The following is an 18,678-nucleotide window of genomic DNA, read 5'->3' on the forward strand; positions in this document are numbered from 1 at the left end:
CAGTTTTACAGTGTTGCAAAAAAGACAGGAGACCTCTGTGAGGCTGTAGATAGTCGTTTCCTTGCTTGCCACAGTTAACACAAGCGTGTGCCTGATTCAGTAGCACACAAGTAATGTTTCTGTTTCTGAATAAATTTGGCATGCAGGGTGTCCCCAACATGGTCCTGCGTAATATGGTGGCCACTGAGTTGGAGAGATAATGGTTTGACAGATGGAACTGTTAGATGGATAGATAAGGAACTGGCTGGATTGGTCAATGGCTCAATGTCCAAGTGGAAACCAGTGATGTGTGGTGTTCCTCAAGGGCGTCTGTACTATGACCAGTATTGTTTAGTATTTTCACAAACAGTGGACTGAGTTCACCATCAGCAGGTTTACCGATGACACTAAGCTGAGTGATGCCATTGATTCATGAAAGGGAAGGGATCCAGCCATCCAGAGGGGTCATGAGACACTTGGGAAGTGTGCCTGTGGGAAAGTCATGAAGTTCCACAGGCCAAGTGCAAGGATCTGCACATGCATCAGGGCAATCCCAGGCTTCAGTACAGACTCAGAGACTGAAAGCAGCCTTGTGGAGATGAACTAGGAGGTAGTGGTGGGTGACAAATGGGACATGAGCTGCCAATGTGCACTTGCTAACTACCTAAAAAGGCAATTTTATCCTGGGCTGCTTCACCAGCAGTGTGGCCAGCAGCTGGATGGAGAGGATTCTCCCCCTCTACTCTGTTTCATGAGACACCTTCTGGACACTGCCTCCAGCTCTCTGGTCCACACTACAGGAAAGACATGGACCTCTTAATTAGGACTGAGAAGCACCATGAAAATGGTCAAAGGGCCAGAACAACTCTACTAAGAAGGGCTCGAGGAGGTGAGGTTCTTCAGCCTGGAGAAAAGAAGACTCTGGGAACATGTTATTGTGGATTTTTTATATATAAACAGGCTTAAAAGAGAGACAGAGAGAGACTTTACCAAGGGCCTGTTGTGACAGGACAAGACGTAAGAGTTTCAACCTGAAAAGGGTAGATTTGGATTGGACATAAGGAAGAATTTTTTACAATGAGGGTAACGTGACACTGGAATGGGTTGCCCAGGGAACTTGTTGATGTCCCATCACTGGAAGTGCTCAAGGACAGGTTGGACAGGGCTTTGAGCACTGTAATCAAGCTAAGGATGTCCCTGCCCATGGCAGAGGGTGGCAGTCAATGAGCTTTATAGTGCTTTCAACCCAAACCCTTCTTGGGTTCTGTGAAAGGCTCGACATGGCTTTGCACTTTCCCATTGACAGCTCCTCAAGTATGGAAATGCAAAAAAAGGAACTTCTGTGAATCAGAAAGAAAATAGTAAATGTTCTTCTTCTCTCTTAGGACAAAGCTACACACATTGCCTTTAGAGTGATACATTTCTCAAGGTGATTGCTGTTCTGCCTACAAGAAACATTAATAATGAGATAAACATCACTGTCTTGCATGAGGAAAAGCAAGAAATGCTGCAAGAAAAAGAAAGACAAAGAAATGTTCTCAAGACTAAAGCTGAAACACAGTGCTACACCAGCTACTAAGAAGGATAAAAATAACTGTTACATCTGACACCAGAGAAGAAGGAAATCTTCTGCAGCCTGGCATGAATGGATTCCAAAGACTTTTGCTTCATTCTGTTTCTGATTACTCTTTGATTACTCCAACATCAGTATTTCTTTCTTTGCCATGGTAAGGAAAGCAGAATTCAAAATACCTGACAGAGTGATAAAAAGCTCTGTCAGTCTTCCATAAATATAATTTCTTGCTTTCATAGTTCCCTTTACACTCTATTAAGGGCGGCCAACTTTATTGCTCTGCCACAAATATTCCTTCTGACTTTTCACTGTGCCCCAAGGAGACGACCTAAAAGCCCCCAGTGGTGTCTCTCAGTGTTAAAAGCTTTGGGAATTGCATAAAGGAAGTGCCTCTGTACTTCCCGACTCTGATACAAGTGAGACTTGAAACCAGGTGCAGACCCTCAACAATTGCACCTTTGGCATGAAATGATAAGGCGAGTTTAGAAGATCGGAAAGAACAGCAGTTTGAGCTTTAAGTATTTCCTTCTGCCTCTCCCTTGTCATTGCAACTCTGCACAGGGCTTTACCAAAACTGCTGGCATACCTTACAGATGACGAACATGAAAACCTTCATTCTGCTTCTGACTCTACACAATGTTTAGCCACCTGATTCCCTTTCTCATGGGTGCTGGACAAACTATATCTCAGGTTAAAATGATAAACATAACCTCTAAAGTGTCTGAGCAATTTTCTTTTCACATTTGGTCTTTCATTCTCTGACTGTACATGAGGGAACTTCTTTATTGCTTTGGCACACAGGTTTCCTTCGTAGTTTTCATGCCAAAGCAGGCCACAAGACGTATAAGACCCTGACCAAGTGTAATACTACTTTAAAACTCTTCTGTAGATACAGAAACCCTCTTCGATAGAAGCCTGCTCTTGCTGCTATATGGGGGGCTATAGAGGCTCCTGCTAAGCATGAATCGCGTGCCGCGGGGCATCCCACGCTGATACAAGCGAAACCATGGAGACGAGCGCAGCCTCCGACTTTCAGGCCCTCTAAAACGCGGCTATCACCTGGCTGCGGTGGCGTCGCGGCACCTCCGGGTGCCGCTGTTGGCCGACGCAGAGCGGCGCTGGAGCCGCAACCGGAGCAGCAGCCGCCGCAGTGTGCTGCCCCTGCACACTGCTCTCCCGGAGCCGGCCAGAGCGGCAGCCTCAAGGGCAACAAGGGAGAGGGGTGGCGCTGGGAGCAGCGGCGTCCGAGCCGGCATCGACCTCGGTGCCCTCCGGCAGAACCTGCGCTCGCTGCAGAGAGGGTCTGGAAGAGAAAGAAGGCAGCGGCAGGAGGGAGGAGCGCGGCGAGAGCTGCCGAGAATGGCGGGCAGGCAGAGGCAGAGCCGGCGGCCAGCAGCCGGCCGAGTGTTGCTGCCCGCTTTGCTGCTGTGCTGGTGCTGCCGGGCGGCACCAGAGCGGCTCCGCTACGCCATCCCCGAGGAGCTGGGCAGAGGCTCGCTGGTGGGGCCGCTGGCGCGGGACCTAGGGCTGAGCCCGGCAGAGCTGCCGGCACGCAAGCTGCGGCTGAGCGCCGAGAAGCAATACTTTACCGTGAGCAGGGAGAACGGGAACCTGTACGTGAGCGAGAGGCTGGACCGGGAGGAGATGTGCGGCAAGTCGGCGTCCTGCTCCGTCAGCTTCGAGGCGGTGGTGCAGAACCCGCTGAATGTTTTCCATGTTGACGTGGCCATCCAGGACGTGAACGACAACGCGCCCCGCTTCCTCAGAGATAGTTTCCAGATGGAGATTAATGAGCTTACTTCTACTGGCGCCCGTTTTCCCTTGGGCATGGCAGATGACGCAGACGTAGGCAGAAACTCGCTGCAGAGCTACGAGCTGCAGGACAACGGGTACTTCGCAGTGGAGGTGAAGGAGAGCCCGGACGGCAGCAAGTTCGCAGAGCTGGTGTTGCGCCGGGCTCTGGACCGGGAAACAGAGCAGAGCCTGCAACTGGTGCTGACGGCGGTGGACGGCGGAGACCCGCCCCGGAGCGGCACCGCCCAGCTCTGCATCAACGTCACAGACGCCAACGACAACGCCCCCGTGTTCCTGCAGGACCATTATAGAGTGAGCTTGCGGGAGAATGTGCTGCCGGGTTCGACTGTGCTGAACGTATCCGCCTCCGACGCTGACGCCGGCAGCAACGCCCGCATCGCCTATGGCTTCGGGGAAACACCGGCTAAAGTACTTCGGAAGTTTATGGTGGATGCGGAGAGTGGGAAAATCACGCTTCAAGAAGCGCTGGACTTCGAGGACATGAGTGGCTACACGCTTCTGGTGGAAGCGAGGGACGGGGGAGGTTTGTTGGCGCACTGCAAAGTGGAGGTGCAGGTGCTGGACGTGAACGACAACGCGCCTGAAATCACGGTGCTGTCCATGTCGAGCCCGGTACCCGAGGACGCTCCGGCCGGAACGGTTGTGACACTGCTAAACGTGAAGGACCCGGACTCCGGGGAGAACGGTCAGGTATGGTGCGAGCTGTCGGACGAGGCGCCGCTGTCGCTTGTGGCGTCGTCGGGCGGCTCGTACAAGGTGGTGACGGCGAGCGCGCTGGACCGGGAGCAGGCGTCCGAACACCGGGTGACGGTGGTGGTGAGGGACCGGGGCAGCCCGGCGCTCTCGAGCAGCACGGCGCTGGTCCTGGAGGTGTCGGACGTGAACGACAACGCGCCGGTGTTCGAGGAGGCCGCCTACAGCGCCTACGTGGAGGAGAACAACGCGGCGGGGGCGCTAGTTCTGCGAGTGAGGGCACGGGACGCGGACGCGGGCAGTAACGGGCGCGTGAAGTACTCGTTGGAGGGAGGCAGCGCGGGCGCGGCGCCGTACGTGTCGGTGGAGGCGCAGAGCGGCGCTGTGTACGCGCAGCGCTCCTTCGACTACGAGGAATGCCGTGAGTTCGCGGTGGTGGTGCGGGCGCAGGACGGCGGGGAACCAGCATGGAGCTCGACGGCGACGGTGCGCGTCTTCGTGTTAGACAGCAATGACAACGCGCCGCGGGTGCTGTGGCCGGCGGTGGCGGGCTCGGGGACAAGCCAGGGAGCAGTCCCGGTCGCAGCCCCATTCGAGATGGTTCCGCGGTCGGCCGAGGCCGGGTACCTGGTGGCTAAGGTGGTAGCGGTGGACGCGGATGCGGGGCGCAACGCCTGGCTGTCGTACGAGCTGGTGCAGGCACCGGAGCCGGCGCTGTTCCGCGTGGGGCTGCACAGCGGCGAGGTGCGCACGGCGCGGGCCGTGACGGAAAGAGACGCAGCGAAGCAGAGGCTTGTGGCCGTGGTGAAGGACCACGGGCGGCCGGCGCTGTCGGCCACGGCCACGCTGCACGTGGTGCTGGCCGAGAGCTTGCAGGAGGCGCTGCCGGAGTTGAGCGAGGGTGCGGCGGGCGCCGACTCGGCGGCGGATCTGCAGTTCTCCCTCGTGCTGGCGCTGGCTCTCCTGTCCGCGCTCTTCCTGCTGAGCGTGGCGCTGGCCGTGCTGGCAAGGGGCCGCCGTGCCGCGCCGCCCGCCGTGCTGCGCTGCCTGAGTGCGCAGAGCTTCCCTGGGGCAGGGACCGGCGCCGCCTTCCCGGCCGACTTCTGCGAGGGCACCTTGCCCTACTCCTACAACCTGTGCGTGGCGCCCGGGCGAGCAATCGTCGAGACCGCTTGGCCACCGCTGCCGCCGCCCAGCGTGCCAGCGGAGGAGCTTCTCCGCAGTAAGACCTGCGGGGAGCAGAGCCTGACCACTAGCGCTGGAGCTGGAGAGCCGCCCGCGAAGCCCGGCGCACCGCAGGTTTGTAGGCGCGTTTTTTATGATTCTTATCTCGGAACATTCCCGAACCGTTGCTAGGAGGTGGGCTGTTGCTTTTCGTTGCTCTGCCGGGGGAGGCTGCTGCTCTTTTTTTCCAGGGACGAATGAAATAATCCTGTCTCTAGCCTGTTTTGGTAGCAGGCATTTTCAGCGCGTCACAGGCCGCCACAGCTGTAAACTCCGTGGAGAGTTTCTTGCTGTTAATAGGGTATTGAAGGGTTAATTTTGTCCAGGCGTTATTTGTTGGAGTTTTTTGTGAAACTGTGTCTCCCCAAATCTCCTCATCCTCCCATCCCCTCCACCCCCAGCTTTTTCTACCGTTCCTGATCTGTCATTTTTTTTTATGGGGGTTAAATCATATTCTGTCTCTGGTAGCCTATTTCTTTCTTTCTTTTCTTTTTTTTTTTTTTTTAACTTTTTTTTTCCCCAATAAGCTCTACTCTTTTTTAACCTGAAGGCTGTATTCGAAAAATCCCAAGTGGTGGTGAGAGAAGCTGGAGCTATGCAGAGTGATCAGAGCAGCCTTCAAAGTGCAGGGGGAAAGCATGAATGTCGAGAGGAAGGGCCGGACAGAGGAGATCTCTTTTTGAGTAGTCATCTTCATAGGTGTCTTGTGGTATTGCTCGGGATTTGGAAATTAATATGGCTGGTGGCGTTCCGGTCTAGTAAGGTTCTGATATGCTGAAAAGATGGGGAGAAAGTAATTCAAGCAAAAGGATTACAAAAATCTGTGCAATTGATGAGGGAAATGGTGCCTGCGGAGTGCTGGGTTAAGGATTCTTATACTCTAAAAAGGTGAAAACACAAGAACTTACTCTGAAAAGTAAGAAGCTGGTGTTGTCTGAAATGTTATGAGTCAGTAATGGTGCAGACGGATCCTTACGGTGCAGAATGAGATCTGCTAACTACGCAACGGGGTCGAGAAAATGTGGTTGATGCTTGGTATTGGAGATTATTCCTTCCTATTCACTTTTTACAGAAATGATGGACTTGGACGTGGTTAATGCTGTTTCCCAAAGGAAGCGCACTTACGATTCTCTCAATGTTCCTTCCCAGTGAATGTTCCCGTCTTCTGCTGCTTGTCCTGCCACCTTTTGGAGAAATGGCAGCATTGATTACAAGGATAGCTTCTATCTGGGCTTGATTTTTCTGATTTCTTTGTGTAGAAATCTCTTATCGCTTTCCCCGGTAGATGTACAATGGGATCTTAAGAAGAAAAAAACAACAAAACCCCAAACCAAAACTCCTTTTGTATATCGGAGCCTATTCTTTTTTCCTCTCCTCATTTCACGAAGAGAGGCGCTTGCACTAAACTGAGTTCGGTCTGTCAGTCACTTTTTGCAGTATTTGTTGCGTTTTCCTGGTTACCAGTAAAGCCCCTACGCAACCGAGGAGGTACGCAAAATGGCAGAAATTAGGCACTCGAATAAAAGCCATTTACAAATTTACAGGATACAGTTTGCGCTAATCCAGAGATTGCTGTCCTGTATTGGTTTTTTTTAATAGGTGTTTATGTGCGCTATTAAAGGGGGAAGTTACCAGTTAAAATCCTCCTAGTTCGCTTTCCAGTTGAATATTAGGAAAAATAGACTTATAAGGAAAATGTGCAGTAGTCGTATAAAACCTGTCGCAAGAGTAAAGGCGGATGTACCTGTTCTTGTTCTTACTCTAGTCGAACGAGTAAATGTATCTTCTCCGGCAAGGCGGTGGTGTAGAGAATCTAAAACTTGTTCCGTATGAGCTGAAGTATTTGCATCTGGGAACTCCGAGCCAGTTTTCTTTTGCTCTCCTTGTACAAGTCATTCAAGCACGAAGGCGAAAAAAAACCCCTATGTGTTGGAGACTATGTTTTTGGATCAATAGGACCATACTAAGAATATTCTACACCTTAAAAAGTATTTTACTTTATATATACCGCCATCACCACTTCATTTTTCAAGGCGATGAAATAACAGGTCACGGAACAGCTCGTTTCGAGGGCAGAGGACCCAGGAGATCAACTGGGACCCGGTGGCAGCTCCGTGTCGTCCGACCCGTGCCCGCGAGCTGGACCTGGGCAAGGCAGAGCTGGCAGCGCTCGGTGCCTGCAGTGCCGGGACAAGGCTGCGGGCGCCGCTGTTGACCGAAGAAGAGCGAAAGGAAAGGGAGCGCTGCCGGCAGCCCCGCCCGCTGCGGTCCGGCTAGCTCGCAGGTTTTCTCAGCGGCTGGGCGGTCTGCGAGGCTCGCGGCAGTGCGGAGCCGTGCTTCAGCAAGGCGGACGGTCCTGAGGCAGCGGCCGCAAACGGCGACCAGGACAGAGAGACGGACCAGAAGCCGAAAAAGTAGAAGGAGGCGAAGCAGCGGTCGGCAGAGCGGAAGTGTTTGCGGCGGTGAGGACGCCCACGGGGCAGCGGCGGGGAGATGGAAGCTGCAGGAAGGCGCTGGAGCCGGCGGGAGGGAGTGCTGCTGTGGACCATCCTGGTGGCGGCGTGGGACGCGGCATGGGGGCAGCTGCGCTACTCGGTTCAGGAGGAGCTGCCCAAGGGCTCCTTCGTAGGCGACGTAGAAAAGGACCTGAGGCTGGAGCTACCGATTCTCCGCGATAGCGGTGTCCAAGTCGTTTCTGAAGGTAGGACACAGTATTTCGCCTTGCACGGGAAAACGGGACATTTGGTGACGGCAGAGATGATAGACAGGGAGCAGCTGTGTGAAAGCGTGCAGCAGTGTGTGCTGCGGTGTGAGGTGATCGTGGAGGGAGAAATGAAGGTTTACAAAATCGAAATAGAGATCACGGACATTAACGACAATGCGCCCAGCTTCCGACAAGAAGAAAATGAGCTGAGAATGAGCGAGACAACAGCCACGGGGTCCCGGTTTCCCCTGACGGAGGCTCACGACCCTGACTCGGGGACTAATTCCCTGCAGCGCTACGAGCTGAGCGGCGACGAACACTTCTCGCTGGTCGTGCAGGCGGGTCCCGGCGGCGATCAGCGTCCCGAGCTGGTGCTGGCGAAGGCGCTAGACCGGGAGGAGGCGGCTTTTCACGAGCTGGTGCTGAGGGCGAGTGATGGCGGAGAGCCTGCGCGAACGGGCACGGCGCGGATCCGCGTGGTGGTGCTGGACGCCAACGACAACGCGCCCGTGTTCAGCCAGTCAGAGTACACGGTGCGCGTGCCTGAGGACGTGCCCGCGGGTTCCGTTCTTGTCGCTGTCACGGCCTCCGATGCTGACGAGGGTCTGAACGGACACGTGAAATACTCGCTGAAGAAAATCAAAGACAAAGCCTCGAAGATTTTGCAGCTGGACGCTGTGACGGGAACGCTCACGCTGATGCGAACCCTGGACTTTGAGGAAACGTCCTCATACGGACTGGAAGTGCAGGCTCATGATGGCGGGGGCCTTTTCGACACCACGAAAGTCGTGATCACGGTGACAGACGTCAACGACAACGCCCCCGAGATTTCGGTGCGGTCGGCTCTGAGTGAAATCTCTGAGGACGCGCAGGCAGGGACAGTGGTGGCCCTGCTGCACGTGCAGGACAGGGACTCAGGGGCGAACGGCCAGGTGCGGTGCAGCATCGGTGAGAGTCTGCCGTTCCGCCTAGAGAAGACCTTTGAGGAATACTATCGCGTGGTGGCTGCGGGGGAGCTGGACCGCGAGAAGGTGTCAGAGTACAACCTGACCGTGCGGGCGGTGGACGGTGGGACCCCGCCGAAGGAGAGCAGCGCTGTGCTGGCACTGCGAGTGCTGGACGTGAACGACAACGCGCCGGTGTTCGCGGAGGCGCACTACAGCGCCCGGCTGGTCGAGAACAACGCGGCAGGCGCGCTGGTGCTGACGGTGCGAGCGTCGGACACAGACTGGGGCCAGAACGCGCGCGTGCGGTACCGGCTGTCGGAGGGGCGGGTGCGGGGCTCGCCTCTCTCGTCCTACGTGTCGGTGCAGGCGGAGACGGGCGCGCTGTACGCGCTGCGCTCGTTCGACTACGAGAAGGTGCGCGAGGTGCGGCTGTGGGTGTGGGCGGAGGACGGCGGCGCGCCGGCGCTGAGCAGCAACGTGTCGGTGCTGCTGGAGATCGTGGACGAGAACGACAACGCGCCGCAGGTGCTTTACCCGCCGGCGGCGGCGCCTTCTGCGGCGGTGTCGGGCTGGGCAGGCGTGGAGCTGGCGCCGCGGTCGGCGGATCCCGGGGCGCTGGTGGCCAAGGTGGTGGCGGTGGACGCGGACGCAGGGCAGAACGCGTGGCTGTCGTACGAGCTGGCCAAGGCGACGGAGCCGGGGCTGTTCCGCGTGGGGCTGCACAGCGGCGAGGTGCGCACGGCGCGCTTCCCGCTGGCCCGCGACGCGGCGCGGCAGAGCCTGGTGGTGGTGGTGAAGGACCACGGGCGGCCGGCGCTGTCGGCCACGGCCACGCTGACGGTGGTGCTGGCCGAGAGCGTGGCCGAGCTGCTCTCGGAGCTGGGCAGCGCGGCGGCGGCGCCGGGCGAGCCGGCCGCCAGCCTCACGCGCTGGCTGGTGCTGGCCGTGGCGGCCGTGTCCTGCCTCTTCCTCGCCTTCCTGCTGCTATTGCTGGCGCTTCGCCTGCGGCGCTGGCGCCGTTCGCAGCTGCTAGCGGGGTCGGGCAGCGCCGCCTTGCGCGGCGTCCCGGCCTCTCAGTTCGTGGGCATTGACGGCGTGCGCGCCTTCCTGCACTCCTACTCGCACGAGGTGTCTCTCACCGCCGACTCGCGCAAGAGCCATCTCCGCTTGTCGTCCGGCAGCTGCTGCGACACCCTGCCGGCCCGGCCTCCTCCTGACGAGCCCTCGCCGCTGCTCGGGGAGGACCCTGCCGCCTCTCACCGCGGGGACACCACAGCTCCCACGGTGAGTTCCTTCCAGGAGCTTTTTTCTGCGCCTCTTCCTTCCCTCTGCTGCTGCTTTGTCATTTTCGCGACTGGTTTTATATTCCGTTTGCCATGCAGGTAATTTGTGTGGACGAGGAAGACAAAGCTTGTCTGAGCCCCGCTTTGGGTGCTGGTGCTTTTGCTCCCGGAAGGCGAATCCGGGGTGGATGCTCAGGTTCCCAGTGGGTGGGGAGAAGCGAGGCTTCTGCCGTCATGGCTTTCCTTGGAGAGGGGTTTTGTGTTTCATCACGTCCTAGCTGTGTTTCACGCTTTTCAGCGATTTAGTCTCTCCTGGTGGTCTGTGCCTGGTTTTCTTCTACACCTTGACATTTTTCTCTGAAGTGTCATAAGCAGAAAATTTGTCTTCATCTTAGGATAGTTATGTAAAGAACACCATGTGGGTGTTGGAGATGATATTCAGAGCATCTGCGCACGAGGGGTTGTTGAAGGACGCAAGAGACATGATTTGCTCCTTTCCCTATTCAATGCCCATCTGCAGGATCGTTATGCGTGACTTTTTTTCTTCCTAAAGAATGTTTGCTAAAAGACATGTTATTCTTGCTCTATAGGGGGTGTTTGGAGTTTCCTACCATGTGCTGTATGTTGTTGTGGTATTCTTAATTAACAGTTACATTATGTGCTTATGACAAGTACACTTAGAGGATGCAACAGTTCTACCACTTCCAACAACTCCCCTTTTCCTGCATACTGAGAGGGGATGACAATCGTTTTGCAGACTTGTCTGCAAGCATTAGGCATGGATGTGTGAACATCACTCTGGGCTATCGTGTTTCAGAACTGCTGTGTGAAGCATCATTTTACCATCTATATCTCGTTGTTGGTTGTATGAAGCTTTCACCAGCCTTGACCAAATTTCAGATGGCTCCTGCTCACATGAAGAAACTGCTGATGTTTTGTGGGTATTAAAATAAGTGGGAATGTAGAGGATGGGGTGTGGTATTTATGACATTAATTTTTGGGTCCGGGGTTTGTTCTTTGAAACATGTGCCAGGAAGTTGCTCATTGTATGCACTATGTCCGATACAGCTTTTCCTGTGAATGGTAGTTATTGGGTGTAGATGTAAACGTCACATAAAGTGTTGTAGAGTCATGTATCTGCACAGTTGTCCAAGTGTGATGGTGTCATTGAGCTGATACTCATGACTAAGTCTTAAACCAACCAGCTAGATAGTCTTGAACCAAACAGCTAGATACTCTTCTTATGTACCTACTACAGATGACATAATTGGAGCTACTGAGCTGTGGTGCCTTCATGTCCCCATTTTCTTATTCTTACCTTGTTTTGTCTCCTGTTCTACACCTGGGTTTCAGTTTGGCTGTTAGTAGAGATCTCTTCAAGATGTCAGTCTAGGGGAGCAGTGTCAGTCTATTCTATGAAAGTGTTCAGCTGCCAAGACAAAGATTTTGATGTCATTCTGTTTCCCTAAAATGTCAAGGAATGAAACTCTTCGTTGTCAGCTTCTAGCCTACATATGGTCAAAAATAGGATATAGTCTGTGGTGCTACTAAAGGCTCTTAAGGCAGAACAAGGAAGATGAGAGAATGGCCTGGTACCAGAACTACAGGTGGGTCAACATGCCTTTTGCCTGGTGCCAAGGCCTGTGCCACTCAAGCTGTGATACTGGTTCCCTGTCCTGAAAGGCAGTGGGAATCCTGATAAGAGAGCATTTGTATAATAGCTCTGCATGTGGAATGCTGATGCACAGGTTGGAGTCAAATATCCGTTGTAAGAAGACATTCTCTGTGTAACTTCTTTTTCGATGGAGTCTGTAAGTGATGAAGATCAGTGACAATGATGCAAGCTGTGAAGAGTCTGAGGCGTCTTAGGGGTGCTCTGTGTGTGAAGGTACTGGTGGAGACATGGCATGTGTTGTGTCAATTTCCAGGGTTTATTGCTGGTCTACAGAAAGTGAGTCTGAAGGTGTCTTATCTTTGGATATCACACATCTCAGAATCTGACTGACCAAGCTGTGGGTTCATCAGTTTGCTTTCCTGTTGCATGATCACTTACTGGACATAGGTATATGCTTTACATTAAGCTTTGAGAGTCATGTATCTTCTAAGTTGTCCATGTGCTGAAGTAGGATCGTGTCTTTGAACTAATACTTTGACTGGGTCTTTACTGGAGCTGTATCACTTATGCACTTGAGAAAATTTTACATTGCTTCCAACTAGTGTGATGAGGAGAGAAATCCCTCTCCGTACATCAATATTGTGATCTTTTTTCTCAGTTACGTGTTGAAGTTCTCTTTCAGTGGTGCCTTCTGCAAATGTAGCTTTCCTATCATGTGACATTTGGGCATGGTGAGAAATTCTGTCTATCTAGAGACTTAGAAGTTTTAGAAGTTTGCTGTGGTATAATTTGAAATGTCTAAAAGATGAGCAGATTGTGTAAAAGTTCAGTTTGTCCCTTTTTTCGTATAAGGTTCACAGCTGTCCATGCATTTACCTCTTTTTTATTGTCCAAAATGAGGAAATGTGCATATGTTCTGTGGTGTGAGCTCCTGTGGACATTTTATCAACTAGATTCTCCTTTTGTGTACCTGGTACAGTTTAGATACTCTGAAATGTTAAGCTATAATGCCCTCACCTCTGCACGTTTCCTGTTGTTCCCTTGTTCGTTGACCAGGTCTAAAGCTGGATCTCGTGGCTGCTAACCCTTACAATATTAAAAGATGTTGGACTGGGTAATGGTTTCCATTGATACCTTCAGTGATTTCATCTACAAGACCAAGGCTTTGATATACCTTTTTTCTCTATGATGTCACACAATGACATGACCTCTCACTTGTGGCCAGTATATGGTCAAAACACTGAATATTGTCCATGGTGTGACTATGGGCTGTGAATGCAGAGCAAGGAGGGCAAGATGCTCATTTTGAACCTGGAAAATAGGTGAGTCAGTGTGGTTTTGACTGAGCAACGGCTGGAATTCCTGCCTGGTGCCAAGGCCTGTGCCATTTTTTTATTGTAATCCTGTTTTCCCTGTCCTGAAATTCAATAGTAGTAAAACATTTGTACAAAAACTGAGCACGCAGAGAGATGATGTATGGCTAGAATGGCTGGTAATCCTTCTGAAATCTCCATTATCCATCGGTATCTCCCTGAATGTTGTGATACAGTGTTTCTTCACAGCTGTTGTTCCACTTTCTTTCAGGCTTTTCTTTCCTGGAAGATCATGGTTCCCTTTTCCCATTTCTGGACAGTGCTTTTGCATTTGAAACTGCATGGTTTTTTACTTCATCCTCCTAAGACAGAGTTGTAAGTGTGAGCAAAAAGAATGAGAATCTAAAAGGGAATCTATTGTGTTTTCTTAGAAGAATGCACTGGAGAAAGTGTTCCATGATGGGGAAGAAACAAGAGGAATTAGAGACGTGTACACATATAAAGGAATATGACATTGTTGGAATCACAGAAGTATGGTGGGATGGCTTCTGTGACTGGGGTGTTGGAATGGAAAGTTATAGGCTCTCTAGGAAAGACAGGCCAGGCAGACAGGGGCGGGGGATGTAGCTATTTATGTCAATGATAGTCTGGAGAGTATAGAACTATGGCCAGGGATGGGTGATGAGTCTGGGGGTTAGGTTCAAAGGAAGAACTGTGATGGGGGACATTACCCTGGGGACCTGCTACAGGCTGCCTGATCAGGAAGACTCTGTGAATGAAGCTCTCTGTAGACAGGTAGGAGCAGCCCACACTTGCAGGTCTTTGTCCTCATGGGGGACTTCAACCACCCCAGTATCTGTTGGAAGGATGGTACGGCCCAGCACAAGCAATCCAGGAGGTTCCTCAGTTGTGTGGAAGACAACTTCTTCCTGCAAGTAACAGAGGAGCCAGCAAGGAGAGGTGCCATGCTTGACCTTGTGCTCACCAACAGGGAGGGGCTGGATGGGAATGTGATGCTCCAGGGCAGCCTTCACTGCAGTGATCATGAGATGGTGAAGTTTGTGATCCTCAGGGCAGTGAGAATGGCCCTGGGCTTCAAGAGAGAAGACTTCAGCCTCTTCAGGAACCTACTCAGTACAGTTCCATGGGATAAAGCCCTAGAGGGCAGGGGGCCCAAGACTGCTGGTTGATATTCAAGTATCACCTGCTCCAAGCTCAGGAGCGTTGCTTCCCTGCAAGAAGCAAATGGGGCTAAGGAGGCCTCCATAGGTGGATAAGAAACTGCTGAGAAAACTTAGAAGGAAAGGAGAAGCTTATAGAAGATGGAAGGAAGGACAGGCAGCCTGGGAAGAATACAAGAACATTGGGAAGCTAGGGATCAGGTCACAAAAGCTAAGGCTCAGATAGAATTGAGTCTGGCCAGGGATGTCAAGAATAACAGGAAGGGCTTCTGTGGGTAAGTTGCAAATGGAAGAAAGTCTAGGGATAATATGGACCCTCTCCGGAAGGAAATGAGAGAACTAGCTACCCTAAATTTGGAGAAGACTGAGGTTCTCGATGACTTCTTTGCCACAGTCTTCACCGGCAAGTGCTCTGACCATGCTGCCCAAGTCTTGGAAGGCAGATGCAGGGACTGTGAGAATTAAGACCTTAGGCCTACTGTAGGAGAGGATCAGGTTCGAGATCATCTTAAGAATCTGAAAGTGCACAAGTTCTTATGGGACCTGATGAAATCCATCCACAGGTCCTGAAGGAGCTGGCGAATGAAGTTGCTAAGCCACTAGTGACAGTCAGGATGGCTTCACTAAGAGGAAATCCTGCCTGACCAGTTTGGTGGCCTTCTATGATGGGGCTACTGTCCATCATTTTTTAAAAATCATGGCAGTCAGGTGAAGTTCCAAATGACTACAAAAAGGGAAATATAATCCCTATTTTCAAGAAGGGGAAAATGGAAGAGCCAGGAAACTACTGACCAGTCAGTCTCACCTCTGCCTGGCAAAATCTTGGAGCAGATTCTCCTGGAAAGCATGCTAAGGCATATGAAAAGCAATGAGGTGGTTGGTGACAGCCAGCATGGCTTCCCTAAGGGCAAATCGTGCGTGACCAATTTAGTGTCCTTCTATGATGGGGTTACAGAATTGATGGATAGGGGCAAAGTAGTTGATGGCATCTACCTGGACTTGTGCAAAGCGCTCGACACTGTCCCTCATGACACCCTTGTCTCTAAACTGGAGAAACATAAATTGGATTGACAGACCACTTGGTGAATAAAGAATTGTCTGGATGGCCGCATGCAAAGAGTTGTGGTCAGCAGCTCAATGTCCAGATGGAGATGGGTAACGAGTGGTGTCCCCCAGGGGTCAGTGTTGGAACTGATCTTATTCAACATCTTTGTCAGCAACATGGACAGTGGGTTTGAGGCGCCCTCAGCAAGTTTGCTGACAACACTAAGTAGTGTGGTGCCAACTTCATGAAGTTCAACAAAGTGAGAGGTCCTACACCTGGGTCGGGGCAATCACAGCTACAGGTTGGGCAGAGAAGAGATTCAGAGTAGCCCTGCAGAGAAGGACTTGGGGGTATTGGTCAATGAGAAACTGAACATGAGCCAGCAGTGTGTGCTTGCAGCCCAGAAAGCCAACTGTATCCTGGGCTGCATCAAAAGAAGCATGACCAGCAGGTCAAAGGAGGTGATCCTGCTGCTCTACTCTGCTCTTGGAAGACCCCACTTGGAGCACTGTGTGCAGTTCTTGAGTCCTCAGCATAAAAAGAACATGGAACTGTTGGAGCAAGTCCAGAGGAGGGCTACAAGGATGATAAGGGGACTGGAGCACTTCCTGTACAAAGACAGGCTAAGGAAGTTGGGGCTATTCAGGCTGGAGAAGAGAAGGCTATGTGGAGAACTCTTAGCAGCCTTCCAATATTTGAAGAGGGCCTACAAGAGGTAATGGGTTCAAACTTAAACAGGGGAAGTTCAGGTTAGAAGATACAAGGAAGAAGTTCTTTACTATGAGGATGTTTAGGCACTGGCACAGGTTGCCCAAAGAGGTGGTGAATGCTTCATCCCTGGCAGTGTTCAAGGCCAGGTTGGACAGAACCTTGGGCAACATGGTCTAGGGTGAGGCGTCCCTGCACATGGCAGGGGTGTTGGAACTAGATGATCTTAAAGTTGTTTTCAACCTGAACTATTCTATGGATTCTATGATAAGACCTTTAAATTTAAACTTGCAGCTTCCTATTTTTGGGAGAATAGTATGTGACACAGTAGAAAACAACAGATGAGGGCTGGTGAGTGTTTCTTAAACTGAACTCTGATACTATGTGGTACAGACGAAGACTTCAGGGCCGCACTTGCTACTTTAGATAGGAATGACATTCAGGTGCTCCCTGGATTGAATTTCAGTGCCCACAGTGAAGACCAGTAAGATTTCCTGGTGAGTTTCAATGACAACAATTTTTTTTTCCTAAAGCTTCCTTATCTTGCTTGTCTGATTTATGGTTTTGCTTTTGTCTTCTTGGTTTCCTATGTGTGTATGTTTACTGTAATTATCAGCATAGATTCATTTAGCAATGTGTCGTGTATTAGTGCTTCCTGCTTATGCTCCAGTGGGTGCGAAAGGCAGGAGACATGAGGGTGTCTTTATGTTCTGCTGTTGTTGAGGGGAACAAATGTAAACATGAACTGAGTAGAAGTTGCATCTCTCTGGAATGGTGTGTGATTAATGAGGGGAAGAGATTCTTCCTAAGTGAAAATAGTTTGATGACCTGAACTCTGTTGAATAACCACTCTTATTCTGGTCTTTTCTCATTTGTGTGCTTCAGAGTCCTTGTGTTTCTTCTGAGAATGTTGGTGAGAAGCCAAATGTACCTCCCTTCTTGCTGCAATGGTAGGACATCATCCTCTTATGATAGGTTTCTGCCAATTATTGGAAGATCAGAAGCAATCTTGCAAGTTGTATAGGGTTGGAAGAAAGACCAGGGGGCTCTGTCTGTTAGCCTGTAGAAAACCTGATGAGCATTTCATTGCTTGCTATACATAACACAAGTGTGTGCCTGATGGAGTACCACACAGTTTGAGTTCTTGTTTCTCAATAAGTTTGGCCTAAGAAATACACATTTGTCTGTAGCAAAAGAAAACAAAGCCATCTCTGCTGCAGCCGTCAGAGTGTAAAATGGCAACCCTGCCCAGCAAAGTTTGCCATGAATAGACTAGAGGCCAGTGGGAGAAGGCCTTCAGGGTGTATTCCACACATTTCCTTTCAACGTGGTGGCCACTTAAAAGGCTAGATATGACAGGTGGACAATTAAATGGTTGGGGAACTGGCTGGATGACAAAGTTCTAAGAGTTATAGTCAATGGCTCAATATTCAAAAGGAAACCAGTGGCATGTACTCTCCCACAAGGGTCCATATTGAGACCCTTGGACTATTTAGTATCTTCTTAGTGGGATTGAGTACACCATCAGCTAGTTTGTTGTTGTTGTTTTCTACTCAGCGCAGTTAGTGATGGAAAAGTTTTCTCTACAAAGGTCGTGTTGTGTGAAATGCTATGAGTTAATAAAGGTGAAGGCGGTTCCTCAGTGTGTAGAATGACATCTGCCAACTCTACATAACAGAGCTGGGAAAATGATATTTCATTGTCTAACTCCCAGAGGAGACTGAAGTCCTAAGTGGAAGCACAGCCTCTAGAGTCAGGCTGTAATGAATTACTCCCAAGTGGTAATGGGAGAAATTGGACAAATGTAGGGTGATCCAGAGCAGCCTCTGGAGTGCGGGGGAAAAGTAACAAAGTCCAAAGGGGCAGCCTGGATGACAGCTGCTGTCCTCCAGGCTGAGGAGGGATCTTGTTTGCTGCCTTATGCTATTACTCGGGATTTGGAAAATTAATGTGGCTGATGTCATTCCAGTCTGATACAGTTTTGATCTCCCGAAAGGCTGAGGGAAGAGGCATTCAACCACAACCACTACAAAAAGCTATGCAATTGGTGGGGGAGATTGTGCCTGCAGAGTGATGGGCACATAAATATTCCGTGTGGGAGTAGTAGAGCCACAGGAAGAGTATTATTTCTGCCTGGTCTGGATCGCCGCGAGCTTCACGGCAGACCTCATCTCGACAGCAAAAGAGTAAGGAAATCATCGCTGGCCGGGACCCGATGAAAACTCCGTGTCGCCTGTGCCGCCCCGAGAGCTGGACCTAGGTAGGGGTGGACGGGCAGCGTTCAGCAGCGTCCCATGGCTGCAGTGCCGAGAGGAGGCTGCAGGCGCCGCTGTTGACCGAAGAGGAGCGAGAGGAAAGCTCGAAGCGCTTGCCGGCAGCCCCGCCCGCTGCGGCCCGGCTCGATCGCTGGTTGTCTCGGCGGCCAGGCGGTTTTCGAGCCTTCCCTGCGATCCGGAACCCTGCTGCATCGAGGCAGAGGGGTCGGCGGCAGCAGCGGCCGGAAGCAGCGACACGGAGCGGGAGACGGAGCACAAACCGGCACAGCGGTCAGAGAAGGAGGGAAGAGTTTGCGACGGTGCGGGGTTAACGGGGCCGCGG

General features: G+C 51.8%; 1 protein-coding gene and 1 pseudogene across 2 annotated transcripts; both read left to right on the top strand.

The window, feature by feature from the left end:
- The first annotated feature begins 1,259 nt into the window (after positions 1–1,259).
- Positions 1,260–6,322, top strand: LOC308225793 (protocadherin gamma-B5 pseudogene; annotated as a pseudogene). Its single transcript has 2 exons — positions 1,260–1,293; positions 2,589–6,322. The product of its transcript is annotated as a protocadherin gamma-B5 pseudogene (transcript).
- A 36-nt stretch (positions 6,323–6,358) lies between these two features.
- LOC308225794 (protocadherin gamma-A10-like) lies at positions 6,359–18,667 on the top strand (the record flags this gene model as incomplete). Its single annotated transcript, XM_080626936.1, is given in 9 exon segments — positions 6,359–6,432; positions 6,544–6,565; positions 7,333–7,520; positions 7,522–7,552; positions 7,554–7,781; positions 7,784–10,219; positions 10,318–10,425; positions 16,966–17,030; positions 18,385–18,667. Coding segments are annotated over 9 exon segments (3,435 nt in total).
- Between the last annotated feature and the right edge of the window lie 11 nt (positions 18,668–18,678).

Source organism: Psittacula echo (genome assembly GCF_963264785.1).
Source record: "Psittacula echo genome assembly, chromosome: 11".
NCBI classification, from domain to species: Eukaryota; Metazoa; Chordata; class Aves; order Psittaciformes; family Psittacidae; genus Psittacula; species Psittacula echo.